At 46.2% G+C, this 25,385-nt stretch overlaps 1 protein-coding gene across 1 annotated transcript in view; it reads left to right on the forward strand.

Annotated features, from left to right (window-relative positions):
- Positions 1-25,385, forward strand: part of TSPAN15 (tetraspanin 15) — a 103,513-nt gene that overhangs the window by 33,361 nt on the left and 44,767 nt on the right. The window contains exons 2-3 of the mRNA XM_038743805.1: positions 15,160-15,345; positions 17,553-17,627. Coding sequence (XP_038599733.1) covers positions 15,160-15,345; positions 17,553-17,627 — 261 coding nt within the window. The remainder of the gene's footprint in view (positions 1-15,159; positions 15,346-17,552; positions 17,628-25,385) is intronic.

Below are 25,385 nucleotides of genomic sequence, written 5' to 3' on the forward strand. Positions count from 1 at the left end.
GAACCCATGACCACTGACTCCAAAGCCCAGGCTCTTTCCACTGAGCCACGTGACGTTAAGCACTCGATGCCATCGATCGATTGACTTTTTTCCTCACGGAATTATTTATCCGTAAGAACAGGCTATTTAACAAAATAAAAGCAACAGTATATCCACTTTCCATAATAATAATAATAATAATAATAATAATAATAATAGTAATAATAATAATAATGACATTTATTTAGCGCTTACTATGTGCAAAGCACTGTTCTAAGCACTGGGGAGGTTACAAGGTGATCAGGTTGTCCCATGGGGGGCTCACAGTCTTATTCCCCATTTTACAGATGAGGTAACTGAGGCCCAGAGAAGTGAAGTGGCTTGCCCAAAGTCACACAGCTGACAATTGGCGGAGCCGGGATTTGAACCCATGACCTCTGACTCCAAAGCCCGGGCTCTTTCCACTGAGCCACTTGACGTTAAGCGCTCGATGCCATCGGTCGATTGACTTTTTTCCTCAGGGAATTATTTATCCGTAAGAACCGGCTATTTAACAAAATAAAAGCAACAGTATATCCACTTTCCATGATTCTCAAAGTATTGTTTCTGTTCCAAAATGTCTCCCTGGCCTATTACCCTGCTTCTCAAAAGCCCTTCAAAAGCTGCTTTTTCCTAAAGTGATGTTTATAGCTCATTCTGGCCCATCTGCTAGAGTAAAACAGCGAGGATGTGGGTTGGCTATCAGGAATATCTGCACGTTTTCTGAGAAGTGTAACCCATCAGCAGGTAATAATAATAATAATGATGGCATTTATTAAGCGCTTATTATGTGCAAAGCACTGTTCTAAGCGCTGGGAAGGTTACAAAGTGATCAGGTTGTCCCACAGGGGGCTCACAGTCTTAATCCCCATTTTACAGATGAGGTAACTGAGGCACAGAGAAGTGAAGTGACCTGCCCAAAGTCACACAGCTGACAATTGGCGGAGCTGGGATTTGAACCCATGACCACTGACTCCAAAGCCCGGGCTCTTTCCACTGAGCCACGTGATGTTAAGCGCTCGATGCCATCGATCGATTGACTTTTTTCCTCAGGGAATTATTTACCTGTAAGAAGCGGCTACTTAACAACATAAAAGCAACAGTATATCCACTTTCCATGATTCTCAAAGTATTGTTTCTTTTCCAAAATGTCTCCCTGGCCTATTACCCTGCTTCTCAAAAGCCCTTCAAAAGCTGCTTTTTCCTGAAGTGATATTTGTAGCTCATTCCAGCCCCTGGCCCATCTGCCAGAGTAAAACAGCGAGGATGTGGGTTGGCTATCAGGAATGTCTGCGCGTTTTCTGAGAAGTGTAACCCATCAGCAGATACTGCGCTTCCTTCCCTCCCTTTTCCCCCTCCCACACGGGAGACTGACAGAAGGATCAGCGGGAGAATGGGCCTCTGGAAGCTTTCCAGAGTTGTGGCAGGGATGCTGCGCCCCGCTCTCCCCGGGACTCGGACTGGCAGGTCCGGCTGCGCCTCTGCGTCCTCAACGAGGTGCTGGACACTGAGCGACACTATGTGGGCACCTTGCGCTTCCTGCAGTCCATGAGTCCGGGGCCGCAGCGCTTAGGACAGTGCACCCCCCCCCCCCCACCATCCCTGACCCCCTGCAACTTCACAAGCCCCAATCCCATACTGAGCCCCCTTCTACCTCTCCCCCCTCCCCACAGCACCTGCATGGATGTACGGTAGGGACTGTCTCTATATGTTGCCAACTTGTGCTTCCCAAGCGCTTAGTCCAGTGCTCTGCACACAGTAAGCGCTCAATAAATACGATTGATGGATTGATTGATTGGGAAGAGACTGGACGGGAGGCCCCATGACCGGCTTTCACCAGCCCTCCAGCTTAACCCCTCCCCAGCCAGCAACCTTCACCCTTCCTCTCCAACTGTCTCTCTTCTCCTCCATTCATTCATTCAATCGTATTTATTGAGCACTTACTGTGTGCAGAGCACTGGACTAAGCGCTTGGGAAGTACAATTTGGCAACAAATAGAGACAATCCCTACCCAACAATGGACTCACCATCTAGACAGACACACACAGACACACAAACTCTCTCTCACCACAGACAGACGGAGATAGACAAAACGAGTTTCCATGGCTCCACCAACTCTTCACTGTTTGCCCTTGGGCAAATCACTTCAGTTCTCTGGGCCTCGGTTTCACATCATTCATTCATTCAATCGTATTTATTGAGCGCTTACTGTGTGCAGAGCACTGTACTAAGCGCTTTGGAAGTACAATTTGGCAACAAATAGAGGCAATCCCTACCCAACAATGGACTCACCATCTAGACACACACAGACACACAAACACACTCTCTCTCTCTCTCGCCACAGACAGACGGAGATAGACAAAACGAGTTTCCATGGCTCCACCAACCCTTCACTGTTTGCCACCCCCATCCCTCCATCCCTTGGCCTTTTATTCTAGGCATAATTCCATCGGAATCCTCCCCCGAGATTGGCAGGAGATGCGACAAGCCCCCGGAATTCCCGGAGTGGCTTCTTACAGCCACTGCTCGAAGCTGCCTGCCTTCTTCCCCATCACACAGTCACTTTAACTTTTCTGATCATCATCATCATCATCATCATCAATCGTATTTATTGAGCGCTTACTGTGTGCAGAGCACTGTACTAAGCACTTGGGAAGTACAAGTTGGCAACATATAGAGACAGTCCCTACCCAACAGTGGGCTCACAGTCCGTTGACTTATCTTTGAAATAGGGATTACATACCCAGTCTCCCTCCTAAATATCTAAATATCCTCCTAAATTCCCTAGTGCCTAGTAGGGTGCTTGGCACCTAGTAAGAGCTTAACAAATCCTATTATCATGTATGTGTTGTTTTGTTATGTTTTGTTTTGTTGTCTGTCTCCCCCTTCTAGACTGTGAGCCCACTGTTGGGTCGGGACCGTCTCTATATGTTATAATAATAATAATAATAATGGCATTTATTAAGCGCTTACTATGTGCAAAGCACTGTTCTAAGCACAGGGGAGATTACAAGGTGATCAGGTTGTCCCACGGGGGGCTCACAGTCTTCATCCCCATTTTACAGATGAGGTAACTGAGGCACAGAGAAGTTAAGTGACTTGCCCAGAGTCACACAGCTGACAGTTGGCGGAGCCGGGATTTGAACCCATGAACTCTGACTCCAAAGCCCGGGCTCTTTCCACTGAGCCACGCTGCTTCCCAAGCACTTAGTACAGTGCTCTGTACACAGTAAGTGCTCAATAAATACGATTGATTGATTGATATTATTATTATTGCAGCCTGGCATAGTGGTTAGAGCATGGGCCTGGGAGTTGGAAGGTCATTCATTCATTCAATCGTATTTATTGAGCACTTACTGTGTGCAGAGCACTGTACTAAGTGCTTGGGAAGTACAAGTGGGCAACATATAGAGATGGTCCCTACCCAACAGTGGGCTCACAGTCTAGAAGGGGGAGACAGAGAACAAAGCAAAACATATTTACAAAATAAAATAAATAGAATAAATATGTACAAATAAAATAAATAAATACATAGAGTAATAAATACATACAAACATATATACATATATACAGGTGCTGTGGGGAGGGGAAGGAGGTAAGGCGGAGGGGATGGAGAGGGGGAGGGCATGTGTTCTGGTCATGATTCCACTGCTTGTCCGCAGTGTGACCTGGGGCAGGTCACATCACTTCTGTGCCTCAGTTTCCTCATTTGTAGAATGGGGATTCAGGCCGTGGGCGTCATGTGGGACAAGGATTATGTCCAACCTGATTAACTTGTGTCTACCCCAGGGTTTATTGGCACATAGTATGTGCTTAACAAATAGCATTATTATTATTATTAGAGGCTTTAGAAGGTCTGTCCCTTCTCAGGTGAGGAAGTGTGGGTCGTTTGAATCAAACACCTCTTTTCTTTCTTTGCTGTTGGTGGAGAGAGATGAGGTTGGGTAATGTACCCTTTGCCAGGTCTGGGGAAAGAGCTTAAATTTTACTTCACCATAAAAGTGAGTCAGCCAACAAGTGGCTTATTGAGGATCCAGAGGGAGCCTAGTAATAATAATAATAATAATGATGGCATTTGTTAAGCACTTACTATGTGCAAAGTACTTTTCTAAGTGCTGGGGGGATACAAGGTGATCAGGTTGTCCCACGAGGGGCTCACAGTCTTTATTCCCATTTTACAGATGAGGTCACTGAGGCCCAGAGAAGTGAAGTGACTTGCCCAAAGTCACACAGCTGACAATTGGCGGAGCCGGGATTGGAACCCATGACCTCTGACTCCAAAGCCTGTGCTCTTTCCACTGAGCCACGCTGCTTCTCTGCTTCACTAGTACTGGCCTAGTGGATAGAGCATGGGCCTGGGATCTGGGTTCTAATCCTGATTCCTCCCCTTGCCTGCTGTGTGTGACCTTGGGCAAATCACTGCACTTCTCTGTGCCTCAGTTACCTCATCTGTAAAATGGGATGAAGACTGTGCACTTGTTTGCTCTGTGACCTTGGGCAAGTCATCTACATTCTCTGTGCCTACATTTCCTCATCTGTAGAGTAGGGATTCAATACCGGTTCTCCTTCCTTAGACTGGGAGCCCCATATGAGACAGGAACTGTGCCCGGTCTGATGATCTTGCATCAACCCTACCGTTTAGTACAGTGCTCGGCACATAGTAAGCTCTTAACAAACATCACAATTATTTTTATTAATAGTAGTAATGAAGGTCCGTGCCTTCCATCTGGTAAGAGAGACCAACAAACGTACTGATAGTGTAAATTATGCTCCATCTGGACTGACACCTATATATTTGCAGTAGAAAAGAGGTGTCTATTAGAGGCTGAGACTGCCGCTCAAACTAACACTGACTCTGATAGACGTACCCACACCCAGAGAGTGTAGACTGTAAGCTCCTCGTGGACAGGGATTCTGTCTACCAACTCATACTCTCTGAAGTGCTTAGTAATAATAATTATAATGGCTTTTGTTAAGCGCTTACTATGTGTGAAGCACTGTTCTAAGCGCTGGGGGGGGATATAAGGTGATCAGGTTGTCCCACATGGGGCTCACAGTCTTCATTCATTCATTCATTCATTCAATCGTATTTATTGAGCGCTTACTGTGTGCAGAGCACTGTACTAAGCGCTTAAGTACAACTACAGTCTTCATTCCCCATTTTACAGATGAGGTAACTGAGGCTCAGAGAAGTTAAGTGACTTGCCCAAGGTCGCACAGCAGACGTGGCGGAGCGGGATTAGAACCCGCAACCTGACTCCCAAACCTGGGCTCTTTCCACTGAGCCACGCTGCTTCTCTGTGTGCAGAGCTCTGCACACAGTAAGTGCTCAATAAATACCACTGATTGCTTTGAAACTTATATTCTTATCCACATAGACATCCTTGAGGTGGGGCAGACCAGGTCAACAGCGGCCACGGGAGAGGGTGAGGAGCAGCATGGCCTAGTGGATGGAGAGTCAGAGGATGTGGGTTCTAATCCCGGCTCTACCACTTGTCTGTTGGATGAGTTAACTTCTCTGTGCCTCAGCTTCCCCAGTTGTAAATGTGATCCTCTGGTGAGACAGACCAGTATCTAACCTGATTAGCTTGTCTCTACCCCAGCATTTAGGCTGGTACTTGGCCCCTAATAAACACTAAACAAATACAGTTAAAAAAAAAAATGGAAAGCAGCACCTGAAGATACCACAGTTAATGCTAGCTGGTCAGAATTCCTGCTTAAGGTGCCTTGGAAGAGATGGAAAATTAGCCTTCATCTTCTGTGTCTGCTGCTGTTTTCCATGTTGGCCTCCCAATTCATTCATTCATTCAATCGTATTTATTGAGCGCTTACTGTGTGCAGAGCACTGCACTAAGCGCTTGGGAAGTCCAAGTTGGCAACATCTAGAGACGGTCCCTACCCAACAGCAGGCTCACAGTCTAGAAGGGGGAGACAGGCAACAAAACAAAACATATTAACAAAATAAAATAAATAGAATAAATATGTACAAATAAAACAAATAGATAAATAGAGTAATAAATACGTACAAACATATATACATATATACGTCAAGCGTCAAGGAGAGATAGAAGGTGGGCGGCAGAGGAGGTTATAATGGTCTGGTCTTTCATTCATTCATTCAATCGTATTTACTGAGCGCTTACTGCGTGCAGAGCACTGGACTAAGCGCTTGGGAATTTACCGGAGGAAACAGAGGCACAGAGAAGTTATGAAGTGCCCAGGGTCGCGCAGCAGACAGGTGGCAGAGCTGGGATTAGAATCCAAGTCTTTCTGACTCCCAGACTCTTTCATTCAGTTATTCTTTCAATTCAGTCATATTTATTGAGCGCTTATTGTGTGCAGAGCACTCGGGAGAGTACAGTACGACAATAAATAGACACATTCCCTGCTCACAGTGAGCTTTCCACTAGACCTCACTGCTTTTCTAGGGAGTCTATCCATCGAAGGCTCCCGCTCCCCACCAGTTGCTAGAACCCAAGTCTTTCAGACTCCCAGACTCTTTTATTCAGTCATTCTTTCAATTCGATCGTATTTATTGAGCGCTTATTGTGTGCAGGGCACTCGGGAGAGTACAGTACGACAATAAATAGACACATTCCCTGCCCACAGTGAGCTTTCCACTATGCCACACTGCTTTTCTAGGGAGTCTATCCATCGAAGGCTCCTGTTCCCTCCCAGTTGTTAGAACCCAAGACTTTCTGACTCCCAGACTCTTTCATTCAGTTATTCTTTCAATTCGGTCATATTTATTGAGCGCTTATTGTGCGCAGGGCACTCGGGAGAGTACAGTACGACAATAAATAGACACATTCCCTGCTCACAGTGAGCTTTCCACTAGACCACACTGCTTTTCTAGGGAGTCTATCCATCGAAGGCTCCCGTTCCCCCGCCAGTTGTTAGAACCCAAGTCTTTCAGACTCCCAGACTCTTTCTTTCAGTCATTCCTTCAATTCGATCATATTTATTGAGTGCTTATTGTGCGCAGGGCACTCGAGAGAGTACAGTACGACAATAAATAGACACATTCCCTGCCCACAGTGAGCTTTCCACTAGACCACACTGCTTTTCTAGGGAGCCTATCCATCGAAGGCTCCCGTTCCCCCCCAAGTTGCCTCAGAACAGAAAAAACCTGCATCATCTCAGTCCCTCTTCTGGAGGTGAGGTGGGGCCCGTTAATTTTGTTTTCCAGAAAGCCGCGTCTCCCCAGTGACGGGGGACCCATCCCTGTTAGCATGGAGCACCAGCCCCGGAAAGCAGGCATTTGTAATGGAAATGCTGACCCTTCCCTTCCGCAGACCAGCTGGCAAGGGGCACCACCCCAGGGCCCCTCTGTGAAAAGACCAGGGATCTGACTGAGGTCACCCCTCCGGGCAGCACCTGAGCCAAAGGGGCCTCAAAACTAGTAGAACCGGGGTTCAGTCTCCCCTTTAAACACCATCTAAAATAATCACTGCAAAGTGGAAGGCCGTAGAACTAGCAAGAAGATGGGCGTTTCCATCTCTTTAAGCCCCCAAATGGATTCATTCCGCCTCCCTCCTCTCCCCCGTCCCCGGCTCCAAGTTGGGTTTGAGGTCTGGGTGTTCTCATAACTGAAATATGGGCAGTTTGTTTCCAGGGTAGGCACTGAGGGCTTTGAGATGATGAACAACCGCAATTAGTGAAAAATTGGACAGTCGGTCGTGGAAGCGAATCTTAGGCTTAGAGGAAAGCGTAAACCAGGGTAGGCTTTAAGTAAATGTTATTTTTATCTTGAACTTCTTGGGAAGTCACAGAAACCGCTTGAAGCGGTATGCAGACTGTGAGCCCGTTGTTGGGTAGGGACCGTCTCTATATGTTGCCGACTTGTACTTCCTAAGAGCTTAGGACAGTGTTCTGCACAAAGTAAGCGCTCAATAAATACGATTGAATGAATTAATAAACTACCTGATACTATCACAACCCGGCAGGGTGGATTGAACCAGAAGAGTTTTATTAAACACCTCCAAAATGGGCTTTCATTCATTCATTCATTGTCATATTTATTAAGCGCTTACTGTGTGCAGAGCACTGTACTAAGCGCTTGGGAAGTACAAGTTGGCAACATGTGGAGACGGTCCCTACCCAACAGCAGGGTCATGCTGCTTCTCCTACAGTGACATTCTTCAGCTCTGGTTGTATCTGTTCAGCCCCTTCTGCAGAGTGTGTTTTTTGAGGTGGGTATGGAGAAGTAAGATAGTCTGGAGGATCAAACTTTTCCTCATTTGGCTTTAAGCCACAGAATGGCAGGCGGGGAACAGGAATAAAGGCTCAAGGAGTTCATTTTGCAGTTGCATTGGTCTCTTCAGGTCGGATGAGAATGAGTTTTGGCCCAATCAGTCAATCAGTTGTATTTATTCAATTGTATTGAGTGCGTACTGTGAGCAGAGCACTGTACTAAGCACTTGGAAAGTACAATTCAGCAACAAAGAGAGACAATCCCTACCCAACAGCGGGCTCACAGTCTAGAAGTGGGGAGACGGACAACAAAACAAAACAAGTAGACAGGCATCAGTAACGTCAATATAAATAAATGGAATTACAGATATATACACATCATTAATAAAATGAATAGAATAATAAAATAATAAACATGTACATATAAACACAAGCGCTGTGGGGCGGGGAGAGGGATAGAGCAGAGGGAGGGAGTAGGGATGATGGGGAGGGGAGGAGGAGCAGAAGAAAAGGGGTGCTTACTATTCATTCATTCATTCAATCGCATTTATTGAGCACTTACTGTGTGCAGAGCACCGTACTAAGCGCCTGGGAAGTACAAGTTGGCAACATATAGAGATGGTCCCTACCCAACAGTATGTGCACTAAACATTTGGGAGAGTACAATACAACCAAATTAGCAGACATGTTCCCTGCCCATAAAGAGCTGACAGTAGTTATGGTCGGGGGGAAACCACCTTATTACTCTATTTATTTATTTATTCTACTTGTACATATCTATTCTATTTATTTTATTTTGTTACTATGTTTGGTTTTGCGCTCAGTCTCCCCCTTCTAGACTGTGAGCCCACTGTTGGGTAGGGACTGTCTCTATATGTTGCCAACTTGTACTTCAAAAGCGCGTAGTACAGTGCTCTGCACACAGTAAGTGCTCAATAAATACGATTGATTGATTGATCAATCAATCGTATTTATTGAGCGCTTGGCAGGGCCACAGTTATTTCCCCTGGATAACACCTGTTTTTGCTTGGTTTGGGCCTTAGCAGATGAACAGAAAAACAGGCGCAAAGCCCTTCCTGGGTCAGACCACTGCTCCATCCAGCCCAGGATTCTGTTCCCAGAAGGAGCCAGGTGGCTCAGTGGAAAGAGCCCGGGCTTGGGAATCAGAGGTCATGGGTTCTAATCCCGGCTCTGCCGCTTGTCAGCTGTGTGACTTTGAACAAGTCACTTAATTTCTCCGTGCCTCAGTTGCCGCATCTGGGAAATGGGGTTTAAGACTGTGAGCCCCACGTGGGACAACCTGATCACCTTGCATCCTCCCCAGCGCTTTGAACAGTGCCTTGTGCATAGTAAGCGCTTAACAAATGCCATCATTATTATTATTCCTGGAAATTCATCTCCCTCCTTGAGTTTTCCCTAGACACGTGTTGCTTGATTCAGTGGTTCCTGATATTCCTCTGGGCTGTGCAGTTGTTCTTCTGCAGTCATTTTCTATTTTCCCATCCCAGATCTGGAAAGGCCAGAACCGAGTGCTTTTAGGAAATTATTGCCTTGTCCCGTCATTATTGAAGACTTTAACTCTTCCTGGCCCCTGCCACTCTGCATCACTGATTCTCATCAGAATCAAAATCTTTTCCAAGTACTTTATATTTCACATTTCCAGCCTGACATCTCCTTTATCTGAAAGCTGTGCATGGTGTATGTGTGAGAGAGAGATTTCCTAAGGCTGACTCATTTATGACATTTCTTGATACAGGATACTCAGATCGAACATTGTTCGTGTTTCATTCGAGGCGTATTTGGAGCTAGTTTTCCAAGCCGACATCCTAAGTGTCTTGATCTGCTCAAGTTCACTATATTAAATGGTTATGAAACACTCCGGGGGCCTGAGGAAAAGGTTCCCCCCTTAACAGCCCATAGCCAAAGAATAGGCAGCAGCCGCAGACCAGCCCCTGACAAAGCTGCTTTGTGCTTCCAAGATGGACTAGTTAACATCGGTGATGATGAATGGGATCATTTTCCCACTAGCCCCCTCCCTCCCCGCCCCCCAGAATAGAGAGCTGCAAAAAAACAAGCAGACGAGAAAGGGGTATGCAAAAGATTCCTCAAAGTGCTCAGGGTGATGGGTTGAAGCTGAGAATTTATAAGGGGTTCTTATTAATCCAGACAAAGATGTATCCTACTTAGATTTCTTCCAGCCCTGTTACCCATCAATCAATCAGTCATATTTATTGAACACTTACTGTGTGCAGAGCACTGTACTAAGCGCTTGGGAGAGTACAGTGCGTGTCTTAGTGGAAAGAGCATGGGCTTGGGAATCGGAGGATGTATGTTCTAATTCCGGCTCCACCACTTGTCTGCCGTGTGACCTTGGGCAAGCCGCTTAACTTCTCTGTGCCTCAGTTACCTCATCTGTAAAATGAGGATTAAGACTGTGACCCCCATGTGGGTTAACCTGTCTACCTTGTATCTCCAACAGCGCTTAGAACAGCGCTTGGCACATAGTAAGTGCTTAACATATACTGTAATTATTAATGCAGTATAACAGATTTGGTAGACATGTTCCCATTCCACAAGGAACATCCTTACCTGAGAATTTCACAGGTGGGGAGATCTACTGTATAAAGCCGAGGCCCTAAAAGATCTATCAATCAATCGGTGGTATTTATTGAGCATTATTGAGTGCTTTGGAGCCGATGGTGAGGAGTTTTTGTTTGATGCAGAGGTGAATGGGCAACCACTGGAGTTTTTTGAGGAGTGGGGAAACGTGTCCTGTATGTTTTTATAGAAAAATGACCTGGGAAGCAGAGTGAAGTATGGACTGGAGTGGGGAGAGACAGGAGGCTGGGAGGTCAACAAGAAAGCTGATGCAGTAATCCAGGCGGGGTAGGATGAGTGACTGTATTAATGAGGTATTAGTTTGGATGATTAGTTTGGAGAAGCAGCGTGGCTCAGTGGCAATACGATTGAATGAATGAATCTTATTACTCTATTTTACTTGTACATATTTATTCTATTTAAATGAATCTTATTACTCTATTTTACTCGTACATATTTATTCTATTTATTTTATTTTGTTTAATATGTTTTGGTTTGTTGTCTATCTCCCCCTTCTAGACTGTGAGCCCGCTGTTGGGTAGAGACTGTCTCTTTATGTTGCCGACTTGTACTTCCCAAGCACATAGTACAGTGCTCTGCACACAGTAAGCGCTCAATAAATACAATTGAATGAATGAATGAAAGAGCCCGGGCTTGGGAGTCAGAGGTCATGGGTCCGAATCCTGGCTCCGCCACTTGCCAGCTGTGTGACCTTGGGCAAGTCACTTAACTTCTCTGGGCCTCAGTGCCCTCATCTGTAAAATGAGGATTAAAACTGTGAGCCCCACGTGGGACAACCTGATCACCTTGTATCCGCCCCCCCCAGCGCTTAGAACAGTGCCTTGCACATAATAAGTGCTTAACAAATACCATCATCATCATAATTATTATTATTATTATTATGATTTTAGTGATGTTGTGAAGGTGGGACCGACAGGATGTAGCGATGGATTGAATATGTGGATTGAATGAGAGAGAGGTGTCAAGGATAACACCAAGGTCTTGTCTGTGAGACAGGAAGGATGGTGGTGCTGTCTACAGTATTGGGAAAGTCGCGGGGAGGAGAAGGTCAAACGGTGATCCAGTGAGCATCATTGTCAGTTTCTCAGGCCGAATGCTAGCTGTGGGCAGGGAACATGTCTAACAGTTGTTGTATGTTCCCAAGTGCTTAGTACAGTGCTCTGCACATGGTAAGTGACAATTGTGTGATTGAAAAGAGCCCCTTACCCTCTCCCCAAGAGCATTTTGACTAGACAAAATAAGTTGTCACCAAACTCCTGAGAGTGGGCATGGACAACATGAGATAATAATGATAATAAGAAGCAGAAGCAGCATGGCCTAGTGGGTAGAGCAGAAACCTGAGAGTCAGAAGGACCTGGGCTCTAACACCTTCTTCATGACTTGCCTGCTGTGTGACCTTGGACAAGTCATTTAGCTTCTCTGTGCCTCAGTTACCGCATCTGTAAAATGAAAATTGATATTGTGAGCCCCATGTGGGACATGGACTATGCCCAATCTGATTAGTTTGTATCCACACCAGAGCTTAGTACAGTGCCTAGCACAGAGTAAGCACTTAACAAATACCATAAAAACTAATGGTGGAATTAAGCACTTACTAGGCACCATACTAAGTGCTGGGGTTGATGCAATATAAGTAGATTGGACCCAAATGAGACTCATAGTCAAAGAGGGAGGGAAAAAAATCCCCTTTTTCTGATGAGATGACGAGACACAGAGAAGTCAAGTAACTTGCCCAGGACCACCCAGAAGGCAAGTGGCACAGCTGGGTTTGGAAACCAGATGAGTGAGCCCTTACTTTTCCACATACCCATTTTTCCATTCTCATTTTCCTCCTATCGGTAATTATTGTAGGCTTTGTTGCCTCCACTGGATTGAAAACATGGGTCATGCTGTCAAAACCCTCTTGTATTCTCCCAAGCCTTTAGTACAATACTTTGTACAGAGCTCAGAATGCTGCCAACTGATTGATTAATAACAATAATAATAATAACAACAATAATAATGGCATTTATTAAGTGCTTACTATGTGCTAAGCACTGTTCTAAGCACTGGGGAGGTTACAAGGTGATCAGGTTGTCCCATGGGGCGCTCACAGTCTTAATCCTCATTTTACAGGTGAGGTAACTGAGGCACAGAGAAGTGACGTGACTTGCCTAAAGTCACACAGCTGACAATTGGCGGAGCCAGGGTTTGAACCCATGGCTGCTCCTCCCCCTCTCCACGCCCCTGCCTTCCCTCCTTCCCTTTCCCACAGCACCTGTATATATGTATATATGTTTGTACGTATTTATTACTCTATTTATTTTACTTGTACATATCCTATTTATTTTATTTTGTTAATACGTTTTGTTTTGTTCTCTGTCTCCCCCTTCTAGACTGTGAGCCCACTGTTGGGTATGGATGGTCTCTGTATGTTGCCAACTTGTCCTTCCCAAGCGCTTAGCCCAGTGCTCTGCACACAGTAAGCGCTCAATAAATATGATTGATTGATTGATTGACTCCAAAGCCTGTGTTCTAATAATAGCATATATTAAGCACTTCCGATGTGCAAAGCACTGTTCTAAGCACTGAGGAGGTTACAAGGTGATCAGGTTTTCCCACGGGGGGCTCACAGTCTTAATCCCCATTTAACAGATGAGGGAACTGAGGCCCAGAGAAGTGAAGTGACTTGCCCGAAGTCACACGGCTGACAAGTGGCGGAGCCGGGATTTGAACCCATGCCCTCGGACTTCAAAGCCCGGGCTCTTTCCACTGAGCCACGCTGCTTCTCTAATTAATAAAGGCTGAAAGGAAGGCCCAGGATTCTCCCTAGAATCCAGAGAGCACTTGGAACTTTGGAGTTGACTTTAGAATAATAGTATTTAGCTGCCTTACCTAGTGGAAAAGTATAATTAACTAGCACTCTTTAATTTCTCCTGTATATATGTATATATGTTTGTACATATGTATTACTCTATTTATTTATTTATTTTACTTGTACCTATCTATTCTATTTATTTTATTTTGTTAGTATGTTTGGTTTTGTTCTCTGTCTCCCCCTTCTAGACTGTGAGCCTACTGTTGGGTAGGGACTGTCTCTATATGTTGCCAGCCTGTACTTCCCAAGCACTTAGTACAGTGCTCTGCACACAGTAAGCGCTCAATAAATACGATTGATTGATTGATTGAAAGTAACCCAGCCCTCCACCAGGCACCTCCACCCTCATATCTGTCTAAACTCTAGTAAGGTCATTCCGAAAGTTCAGGAAGGGACTTATATTTAGCTGTGCTCTGCTTACATAACTAAGTCCGGCGTGTCTTTAAACATCTCTTATAACACCTAGGCATCTAGTGGAAAGGGCACAGACCTGGGTCTCAGGAGAATCTGGTTTCTCATTCTAGTTTTGCCACTTGTCTGCTCTGTGACCGTGGCCAAAACACTTCTCTTCTCTGGGCCTCAGTTTCTTCATCTGTTCAATGGGGATTAAATAATAATAATAATGATGATGAAGGCATTTATTAAGCGCTTACTATGTGCAAAGCACTGTTCTAAGCGCTGGGGAGGTTACAAGGTGATCAGGTTGTCCCACGGGGGGCTCACAGTCTTCATCCCCATTTTCCAGATGAGGTAACTGAGGCACAGAGAAGTGAAGTGACTTACCCAAAGTCACACGGCTGACAAGTGGCGGAGCCGGGATTTGAACCCATGACCTCTGACTCCAAAGCCCAGGCTCCTTCCACTGAGCCACGTTGCCCAGACTCCTTCACTCGTAGACTATGAGCCCCATGTGGGACAAGGGTAGTCTCCAACTTGATAATCTCCTTATCTACACCGGCACTTAGCACAGTGCTTACCATTTAATAGGCGCTTAACTAATTACACAATTATTATTCTTGTTAATAGGCAGATACACTTGGAAGTATTTTCATATTTAATGATCCATTCCCATAATATACTAAACCAGTGTGTGCCTCTGGACATCCTCAGTTACCCGCAGGGGAGCCCACTATCGGGTAGGGACTGTCTCTATGTGATGCCAATTTGTACTTCCCAAGCGCTTAGTACAGTGCTCTGCACATAGTAAGCGCTCAATAAATACGATTGATTGATTGATTGAGAAAGCATCAGTTCACATCTCAGCTTAGATTGCAAGCTGTGAGAGAGAGGCAGGGGTCAGCCATGTGGGTGTTTTTTTTTTTTAATTTGCAGTCCTTCTGCTTGGTGTCATGCACAAGCAACTGACCAGTAAGTTCCCCTGATGATGATGAGGAGGAGGAGGATGATGACGACTAATCCGTTTTCAGGAAAAGACACTGAAAATAGGTGTTCCCCCTCTTTTCTCGCAACAGCTGATAGGCGGCCTTGTCCTTTCCGTGGGGATCTATGCTGAGGTTGAACGACAGAAGTACAAAACGCTGGAAAGCGCCTTCCTAGCCCCCGCCATCATCCTGATCCTGCTGGGGATCGTCATGTTCATCGTCTCCTTCATCGGCGTCCTGGCGTCCCTCAGGGACAACCTGAGTCTCCTCAGAGGGGTGAGTCAGCCGTCTCCTTGGCCTCCCTCCATCACTGCTCGACTAGGGAAATAGTCCTCTTCTGTGGTATTTGTTAAGCGCTTACTATGCGCCAGGCACCGTACTAAGCACTAGGGTAGGTACAAGCTAATCAGGTTGGACACAGTCCATGTCCCACGTGGGACTCACAGCCTTTATCCTCATTTTACAGACGTGCAAACAACTGACCAGTAAGTTCTGCTGCTGCTGCTGATGAGGATGATGAATAATCCATTTTTAGGAAAGGACACTGAGGCCCAGAGAAATGAAGCAACTGGCCCAGGGTCACACGGAAGACAGGCGGCTGAGCCGGAATTAGAATTTAGGTCCTCTGTCTCCCAGGCCTGGGCTCTTTCCGCTAGGCCACACCACTTCTCTTAGGTCATAGGCCATAAACTCTTAGAGAGTGGGGACGAGCCAGTTCTTGGGCGGAGAGTATCGGTCTCAAAAGTATTTGCCGACCATCCTTTAAATATAAAAGTAAATATGCCACTTCTGCCCTTTAGGAGCCCACAGTCTGATGGGGGAGTGGGATAGGAGAAGACATTAATTGACAAACATTCCCCAGACTGTAAACTCGTTGTGGGCAAGGAATATGTCTGTTAATTGTTATGTTGGACTCCCTCAAATTCTTAGTTCAGTGCTTTGCACACAGTAAGTGCTCAATAAATATGATGGAATGAATAAATAGTTGAGGGAGAGGAAATAGATACGAACAATAGACAAAATATATAAGTAAACAACTAAAATAGATAAATGCGTGAGTTCTGGGACAGCGGATGGAATGTATGGAAGACACGAAAATGGGAGGTCAATCAAGGAATGCCTCCTGGAGGAGGTGACTTTTTTTTAAGACACCCTGAAGCAGAAGAGAGACGTGGTCCAGTGAAGTTGAAGTGAGGTTTCTGAATGATTTGGGTGATCGTCGCTAAGGGAGACACAGATGGAGGAGGCTGTGGGCTGGAGAGATGGGGAGGCGGCCACGACCCCACTATTACCCCAGTTTGGAGTCATGTAGACAGACGTTGTGGGATCAGCATTTGGAAGGGAAGAAAAAATGAATGAAAAGCAAAGAATACGAGGGAAGTGGCAGGCTATTATCTGACCCCTTTGAGCTCCCGCACCTTGTTTCTGGAGGTCAGAGGTTATTGAGGTTATCCAGTAAAAATTACAGCTTCTTCCCAGTTCCTTCTTCTGGAGCACCTCACGTTCACCCTCTCCCTCATTCGACCCATTCTACAAGTTGCAGCCGGAGTAATCCACTAAACCTGCTGGCAGAGACATGGTCACTCCTCTAACCCCTCCTGAAATCCCTCGGGATCAAGGAAAAACTCCTGTTCTTGCCCTACGCTAATGGACTGTAACCTTTTCCCTCTGCCCCCTGCTTAGACTGTCTGTCTCCCTCCAGGCGAATCTGCCTGTCCTTCCTCTCTGTCAACGGACCTGCCTTTGGTCCAACCCTCCAACTGAACCTTCTGCCCTGTGCAGCCTGATTCTTCCTCTTCTTCATTCCTTTCCTTTCCTCCCTCTCTGTTCTCTCTCCTCCCTCCCCTCCTCCCTCTCTGGCACTTCCCCCACCCCCTTCTTCCTCTCCCTCATCATCCCATCTCAGCATTCCCCGCCCCTACTCTTCTTCCTGTGAACATGGACCCTAGCCCCATAACCAGGCTGCTGCTTACCTTCTCTGGCATGGAGACAGGGTTTAGTTAATCCTTTTCTTTTTTTCACTGAGATTCCACGGAAAAAACTTCAGGGTGAATCGTGCGTCACAATCTCTGAGAGACATCTGGGTCACTCTTCCTGTGTGTTCCCAAGGCAGTCTTTTCCATCTGGAGTTTCCAACAGAGAAGCTGGGGCATCGGAAGAGGAGAAGAGAGGGAGGAGGGGCAGTGCTTCTTGCTGAAGGAAGGAAAAAATGAAAGAAAATTATCCAGGAATCAATCAATCAATTGTATTTATTACTCTTTGCCGAACACTGTACTAAGCATTTGGGAGAGTACGATACAGTGGAATTGGTAGACACATTCCCTGCCCACAACGAGATTGCTGTTTAGCTCTCGAAATTGAATAGTTCCCAGACCCAAACTGCTCTCTTTCCGATGTATTAAAAGCCAAAGCAATCTGTCCTCTTAGTTAGCATTGTCTCTTGCATGCCCTGTCAAGTAAATATACTGATTTCTGTTTTTCAGTTTATGTTCATCCTTGTGATCTGCCTGATAATCGAGCTTATTGGTGGAGTGGTGGCCTTGATCTTCAGGACCCAGGTGGGCGAGTTGATCGATAGTATCTTTTGAGCACTTTGTGCAGAGCCTGGGAGTGTACAGTAGAATTAGTAGTAGTGATAATATTCAGTGCTTTTTGTCTGCAGAGCACCGCACTAATTGCTGGGAGAGAATACTCAGGAAGGAGCTAGACATAGCTCCTGACCCTCAGGTCACAATCTTAAGAGTTTAAGTAGGGAGAAAGGAATGTAGACAGACACATCAGGAATGATGAAACATTAAAGCACAGAGGTACGACCTCTGCCCTTGAAGCATGATGTAATGGATAGAGCACAGGCCTGGGAATTAGAAGGTCATGGGTTCTAATCCCCACTCTGCCACTTGTCTGCTGTGTGACCTTGGACAAGGCACTTTAATAATAATAATAATAATGGTATTTCTTAAGTGCTTACTCTGTGCAAAGCACTATTCCAAGTGCTGGCGGGGGATACAAGGCGATCAGGTTGTCCCACATGGGGTTCACAGTCTTCATCCCCATTTTACAGATGAGGGAACTGAGGCTCAGAGAAGTGAAGTGACTTGCCCAAGGTCACACTGCAGACATGTGGCGGATCTGGTATTTGAACCCATGACCTCTGACTCCAAACCCCGGGCTCTTTCCACTGAGCCACGCTGTTTCTCTACTGAGACACTTCACTACTCTGTGTCTCAGTTACCTCTTCTGTAAAATGGGGATTGAGACCGGGAGCCCCACATGGGACAGGGACTGTGTCCAACCCAATTTGCTTGTAGCGCTTACAGTGCCTGGCACATAGTAAGTGCTCAACAAATACAGTAATAGTTATTATTGTTATATTATTATTACAATCTAATGGAGGAGACAGACCCTAAAATGAATTACTGGCAGGAGGAAGCAAAAGAGTGGAAAGGAAGTTTGAACTGCGGTTTCTCCGTTTCCCTTCTTCTCCTCCTCTCTCTCCCCCTCACAGAAGTTGGGGCTGCCCTACCTCACAATTAGCGCTGGAGGATTTAACAGAAAGGGAAGCAGCATTGGGCTGGGAGTCAGAAGATCCTGGGTTCATTCATTCATTCAATCATATTTATTGAGCGCTTACTGTGTGCAGAGCACTGTACGAAGCGCTTGGGAAGTACAAGTTGGCAACATATAGAGACGATCCCTACCCAACAGTGGGCTCCATACAGGCCCCGCCACTGTCTGCCCACTGTCTTCAGACTCCCAAGTTCATGCTCTTTCCACATTAAACCAACCAAAATAATGATGATGATGGTATTTGTTAAGCGCTTACTATGTGCCAAGCACTGTTCTAGGCGCTGACTCTGATGCCTAGCCTTTCCTTCTACCCGCCGTTGGTAGAAGACACTCCCCCTGAGGCCAGGTGAGTAGGAGACCCAAAGGGTGTGCCTTCTTCCGGGCCAGCATTTGACCGCTCCGTTTCTGAATCGGCTTGGAGCCGCTGACGGGAACTGACTGGAATTTGAGCCCCATGCAGAGAGAGCTGCCAACTTTTCCATTTGATTAGGGGCGGGAAGGCAGGAGGACAAAAAGAGGGTGGGAGTTCGCAAGAGTGGGCCAGGGCTTGGGAGACGCAGGCTAGCTAGGGAGCTAATGGCTCAGGAAACCACCTGGGTGGGTTTTTGGCCTTGCTCGGAAGACTTCGGGACTGGCCGGGGGTTTGGGGTGAACGAGTCCTGCCCAATGGCTGTGAATGTCAACAGTTTCTTCAGCCACCGCTGGAAATCCAGAGTGGATGCCCTGAGCCCACTATTGGGTAGGGACTGTCTCTATATGTTGCCAACTTGTACTTCCCAAGCGCTTAGTCCAGTGCTCTGCACACAGTAAGCGCTCAATAAATACGATTGATGATTCCCCATGTTTCTCCCGTTTCCCAAAATGGCTGAACGGGAGCGATGCATTTGCTATGGGGCGGTGGGTGCGGAGGGGACTTGTCTTCCGCCCTGTATTTCCACCCCAAAGCCCCTCCCAAGTGGGCAGGTCTGCAGGGGGTACAGCCTCCACTGCTCACTTCCCTAGAAGGTGGGATCTGGGGGCGGGATTCTTAGCGTTTTCTCCATGAAATCCGAGGCCCAGAGAATAAATACGATTGAATGAATGAATGAATGAAAATAATAATTTTGGCATTTCAATGCTTACTACGTAATAATGGCATTTGTTAAGCACTTTAAGCCAAGCACTGTCCTAAACCCTGGGGTTGATTCAGGCTGATCGGGTTGGACACAGTCAGTATCCACATGGAGCTCGTAAGTCTTAATCCCCATTTTATAGGCACAGAAGCACAGAAGTGAAGCAACCTGCCCAAGGTCACAAAGCAGACAAATGGTGGAGCCGGGATTAGAATCCAGGTCCTTCCGACTCCCAGCCCTGGCTCTATCTACGAGATTCTATCTTTCTAGACTGTGAGCCCTTCTAGACTGTGAGCCCACTTTTGGGTAGGGACCATCTCTATATGTCGCCAACTTGTACTTGTACTGTGTGCTCTGCACACAGTAAGCGCTCAATAAATACGATTTATTGATTGATTGATTGATTGACTCTGCTGCCATACCACTTCCCCGCCAGACCCGGCAATAAGCACTGAGGTCTTGCCTCGTCTTATCTTACGCTGCCGAGTCGTCATCCCCAACCCATAGCGACTCCAAGGACACATCTCTCCCAGAACGCCCCACCTCCACCCGCAATCATTCTGGTAGTGTTTCCAGAGTGTTTTCTTGGTAAAAAATAAGGAAGAGGTTTACCATTGCCATCTTTCGCGCAGTAAACTTGAGTCTCCGCCCTCGACTCTCTCCCGTGCTGCGGCTGCCCAGCACAGGTGAGTTTTGACTCGTAGCAGATGGCCTTCCACTCGCTAGCCACTGCCCAAGCTAGGAATGGAATGGGTATGTTTCTTCCTGACTCTCCCTCCCATAGCTGAAACTGGTAGAGTACTGGAAATGAGAGGGGAAGCACTCGGGTAGATACAGATAATCTTATTACTCTATTTATTTTACTTGTATATATTTATTCTATTTATTTTATTTTGTTTAATATGTTTTGTTTGGTTGTCTGTCTCCCCCTCCTAGACTGTGAGCCCGCTGTTGGGTAGGGACCATCTCAATATGTTGCCTACTTGTACTTCCCAAGTGCTTAGTACAGTGTTCTGCACACAGTAAGCGCTCAATAAATACGATTGAATGAATGAGTGAATAATCTTATCAATAAATACGATGGAATGAATGAATGAATAATCTTATTACTCTATTTATTTTACTTGTACATATTTATTTTATTTATTTTATTTTGTTTAATATGTTTTGTTTTGTTGTCTGTCTCCCCCTTCTAGACTGTGAGCCTGCTTTTGGGTAGGGACCGTATCTATATGTTGCCGACTTGTACTTCCCAAGCGCTTAGTACAGTGCTCTGCACGCAGTAAGCGCTCAGTAAATATGATTGAATGAATGAATGAATAATCTTACTACTTTATTTATTTTACTTGTACTTATTTATTCTATTCATTTTATTTTGTTTAATATGTTTTGTTTCGTTGTCTGTCTCCGCCTTCTAGACTGTGAGCCCACTGTTGGGTAGGGACCATCTCTATATGTTGCCAACTTGTACTTCCCAAGCACTTAGTACAGTGCTCTGCACACAGTAAGCCGCTCAATAAATACGATTGAATGAATGAATAATCATGTTGAATACAGTTCCACGTAGGGTTTATACTCTTAATCCCCATTTTACAGATGAGGATACTGAGACCCAGAGAAGTCATGGGGTCATTGACTTCTTTTTTTTGGTTAATGGTATTTGTTAAGCACTTACGATGTGCCAGGCGCACTGTATTAAGCTCTGGGGTAGATACAGGTAATCAGGTTGGACACGGTCCTTGTCCCACATGGGGCTCACAGTCTTAATCCCCATTTTACAGATGAGGTAACTGAGACACAGGGAAGTGAAGTGACTTGCCCAGGATCACACAGCAGACAAGTAGTGGAGTCATAATAATAATTATAATGATGGCACTTGTTAAGCGCTTACTATGGGCAAAGCACTGTTCTAAGTGCTGGGGGGATACAAGGTGATCAGGTTGTCCCACGTGGGGCTCACAGTCTTAATCCCCATTTTACAGACGTCGTCTCTGTGCCTGTCCCGTGAATTCCAGGCAAATGAAGCTATTCTAAGCAAGGAGTCAGAATTGAGAGTGTCCCCAGTTATTACCATACTGAGTCAGGTTCTGTTCCCTGAGAAATATGTGAATTAGCCTGGAATGGGGAAGGAAAGTCCCATTATTCCACAAAAGGCAGGGATCGGACTCCAACCCCAGCTCAGTCTGGAGAGCTGGTCAGCCTGTCGGGGAGACCACCGTGCTGGCAAAGCTCGCCCTGGGCTGGGAACCCACAGTTTGGCTTTTCCCTGCCAAACCTATTTAAATTTATTTATTTATTTATTTATTTAACTTGTACATATCTATTCTATTTATTTTATTTTGTTTATATGTTTGGTTTTGTTCTCTGTCTTCCCCTTCTAGACTGTGAGCCCGCGGTTGGGTAGGGACTGTCTCTATATGTTGCCAACTTGTACTTCCCGAGCACTTAGTACAGTGCTCTGCACGCAGTAAGCGCTCAATAAATATGATTGATTGATTGATTGATTGATTGAAATGCCCTGAGAGATAAGCGCCTCTTTCCCCAACCAGTTTGCAGATGGCAAAACTGAAGCACAAAGCAACTTGCCTCTTCTCTCCAGAGCTTAGTTCGGTGCTCTGCTTACTGCCGGCACTTAATAAATGTCAGAGCAAGCAAGACGAGTCTTTAGTGACCTCTGCTAAGGGATTACAAAGCAGCCTTTTATTTTCCTTTTTCATGCCCCAGAGTAGCGGGAAGGCCTCACTGTTGCCACTGAATTATTTAACAACTGTTCTCCAAATGAGGCCTCTCTAGAAGAAGGGAACCCTGGTTCCTGAGTCCGATGCCTAGATTGCAAATGAGCTTTTCTTTTCCTTGGTTTCTAGAGAGAAGCTGCTGCCTCCTCACCTCCCCACCTGCCTCTCCTTTGTCTCCCATTCCCTGCTTTTCCACACCTCTTCCCCCATTCGCCTCTGCTCAGGCCTGAGTGTCCTGGACTGCAAAGCTATGGAGTAGGGGCAGTTGGGTGAGAAGGAAAGGGAGGCGAACGAAGGATGGGAATTTAGGGAGTTGGGAAACAGCTTTGCCTAGTGGTTAGAGCACGCGTCTGGGAGTCAGAAGGACCTGGGTTCTCATCCTGGCTCTGCCACTTGTCTGCTGTGTGACTTTGGGCAAGTCACTTCACTTCTCTGTGCCTGTTATCTCATCCGTAAAATGGGAATTAAGCCTATAAGCCCCATGTGGGACAGGGACTGTGTGCAACCCTATTTGCTTGTATCCACCCCAGCGCAGGAGTACAGTGCTTGGCACATTGTAAGTACTTAACGAATACCACAGTATATATGTATATAGATTGATACAGACACACAGACACACACACACACATGTATATATATGGGCTGCCATTGGATAGTCAGCTCTGGTTGACTGGAAAGCCTCCTTGAGGCCACCCTTTCTGTCCCTAATGCAGAACATTTCTGGGGATGCCTTATTCATTCATTCATTCAATCGTGTTTATTGAGCACTTACTGTGTGCAGAGCACTGGACTAAGCGCTTGGGAAGTACAAGTCGGCATCAACTAGGGACGGTCCCTACCCAACAGCGGGCTCACAGTCTAAATTCAAAAGTGTCCTTGATAAAATCAGCTTTTTAATCCTCCGCTAAGGAACAGGACGTGGGGTGCCCAGCCTAAGTCATTTTGAAGTTGGCAGGGAATTTGCCAAGGAGATTGAGGGGAGGGGAAGGAAGGGTGGGGCATGTGGATTATTGCCTGAAGATCAGCTGCACTTGCAGAACAAGTTTATACCCCGCTTGCCAACTCTGGGTCATGGCAGCCAATCCTTTCCTATCCCTGGGCACTTGCTGGATGAATAGGGAGAATTGATTCCCCTTCTCCTTTCCCCTCACTTCCCTCGGGCTAGGCAGACAGAGATTGCCCGTCTGCACTGGGAAGGAAGGCTTCTCTTGAAGCCTAAATTAAAAAAATATTTAGAAACCATACCTCATGGTAGAGACGTTTATGTCTGGAGACTGTTGGGGGTTGAGAGGGAGGGGGGAAATCACTGGAAAATGGAACAAAGATGGTGACCGTGCCTGTGCAGCAGCCAAGAGGGGACAGCCGGGACTCTGTTTAAGTATGATGGCCATCCTGAGATCAGGTGCTATCCTGCACATCCCAGGGGGCCGCCATCCTGAGAGCATCAAGAAGCAATCAATCAATCGTATTTATTGAGCGCTTACTGTGTGCAGAGCAGGTGGCCACCCCTTTCTGGCCGCTGTCCTGAGGTGACTGCTTTATCTGGGTGCCACCCCTGCGTAGTGGGAGAAAAAAAGGGATCCAGATAAAGTGGTTTTGGATAGAGATTGCAAGATGAGTAGACTGGGAAGTGACTCGTCTTCAGTATGGGCAGCTGGGGAAAGCGAAGGCCTGTTTCTTATAGTTTGGTGTTTGAGGAATGGTTTCCTTTAAAGACAAGTGCTTAGTACAGTACTCTGCACACAGTAAGTGCTCAATAAATGCGATTGAATGAATGAATGAATAATCTTACCAATAAATACGATTGAATGAATGAATGAATAATCTTATTACTCTATTTTACTTGTACGTATTTATTCTATTTATTTTATTTTGTTTAATATGTCTTGTTTTGTTGTGTGTCTCCCCCTTCTAGACTGTGAGCCCGCTGTTGGGTAGGGCCCGTCTCTACATGTTGCCAACTTGTACTTCCCAAGTGCTTAGTACAGTGCTCTGCACACAGTAAGCGCTCAATAAATACGATTGAATGAATGAATGAATGAGTAATCTTATTACTCTTTATTTTACTTGTACATATTTATTCTGTTTATTTTATTTAATATGTTTTGTTTTGTTGTCTGTCTCCGCCTTCTAGACTGTGAGCCCGCTGTTGGGTAGAGACCGTCTCTATATGGTGCCAACTTGTACTTTCCAAGCGCTTAGTACAGTGCTCTGCACACAGTAAGCGCTCAATAAATACGATTGAATGAAGATAGATCAGATGCCTCCTTTTGCAGTCTCTTCACAAAGCTTTACCCCATTCTTCCCCTCCTCTTGACTATTGTTATGAGTTCAGAGGCAGGGAAGCCAAGGGAGAAGTGAATTCAGAACATGTCTCTTTTCCCTGAAGGTGTCTCAAGGGAGTCCTCCCCACCTTGAATCTCTGGGAGTTAAGTCTCTGCGAATCATTCTCGGAGTTGAAGAGCTCAGCGCCAAAAGGAAGCCCCCTTGTTTGGGTGGTGGAGGAGGCTGCAGTCAGGCAGGGGCGGGAGGTGGGTCTGCCAGCTGGGTCAACAGCCTTCCTCTCCTGGCTTGGAGAGGGGACTGCTTCAGCATGCTGAATTTTACTGCCCCTCTTCCCAGGACTCTGGTTTTCCACAGTTAGCTCCCGCTGCCGGGAGCTGTGACTAGCGGGAATATTTCCAGCTCTTCCAGGTTCGGCTCTGTCGGGCTTGAGGCTGCTGTGGAAAGCAAATGAAAGGAGTTGGAGCGGAGGGAGAGGGGCTGGGGTGCCCCTTTCGTATATGATAAGGGGTGTCGGAAGTCAAAATGGTGTTCCCCGAGGCCTGAAACTCGCACACCTGTGGCCCGAGGCTTCTGGAAACAGGAGCCGGAGGCGGTTGCCCTACCCCAGCAGATGGCT

The sequence above is a fragment of the Tachyglossus aculeatus genome, chromosome 3, assembly GCF_015852505.1.
Source record: "Tachyglossus aculeatus isolate mTacAcu1 chromosome 3, mTacAcu1.pri, whole genome shotgun sequence".
Taxonomy (NCBI): Eukaryota; Metazoa; Chordata; class Mammalia; order Monotremata; family Tachyglossidae; genus Tachyglossus; species Tachyglossus aculeatus.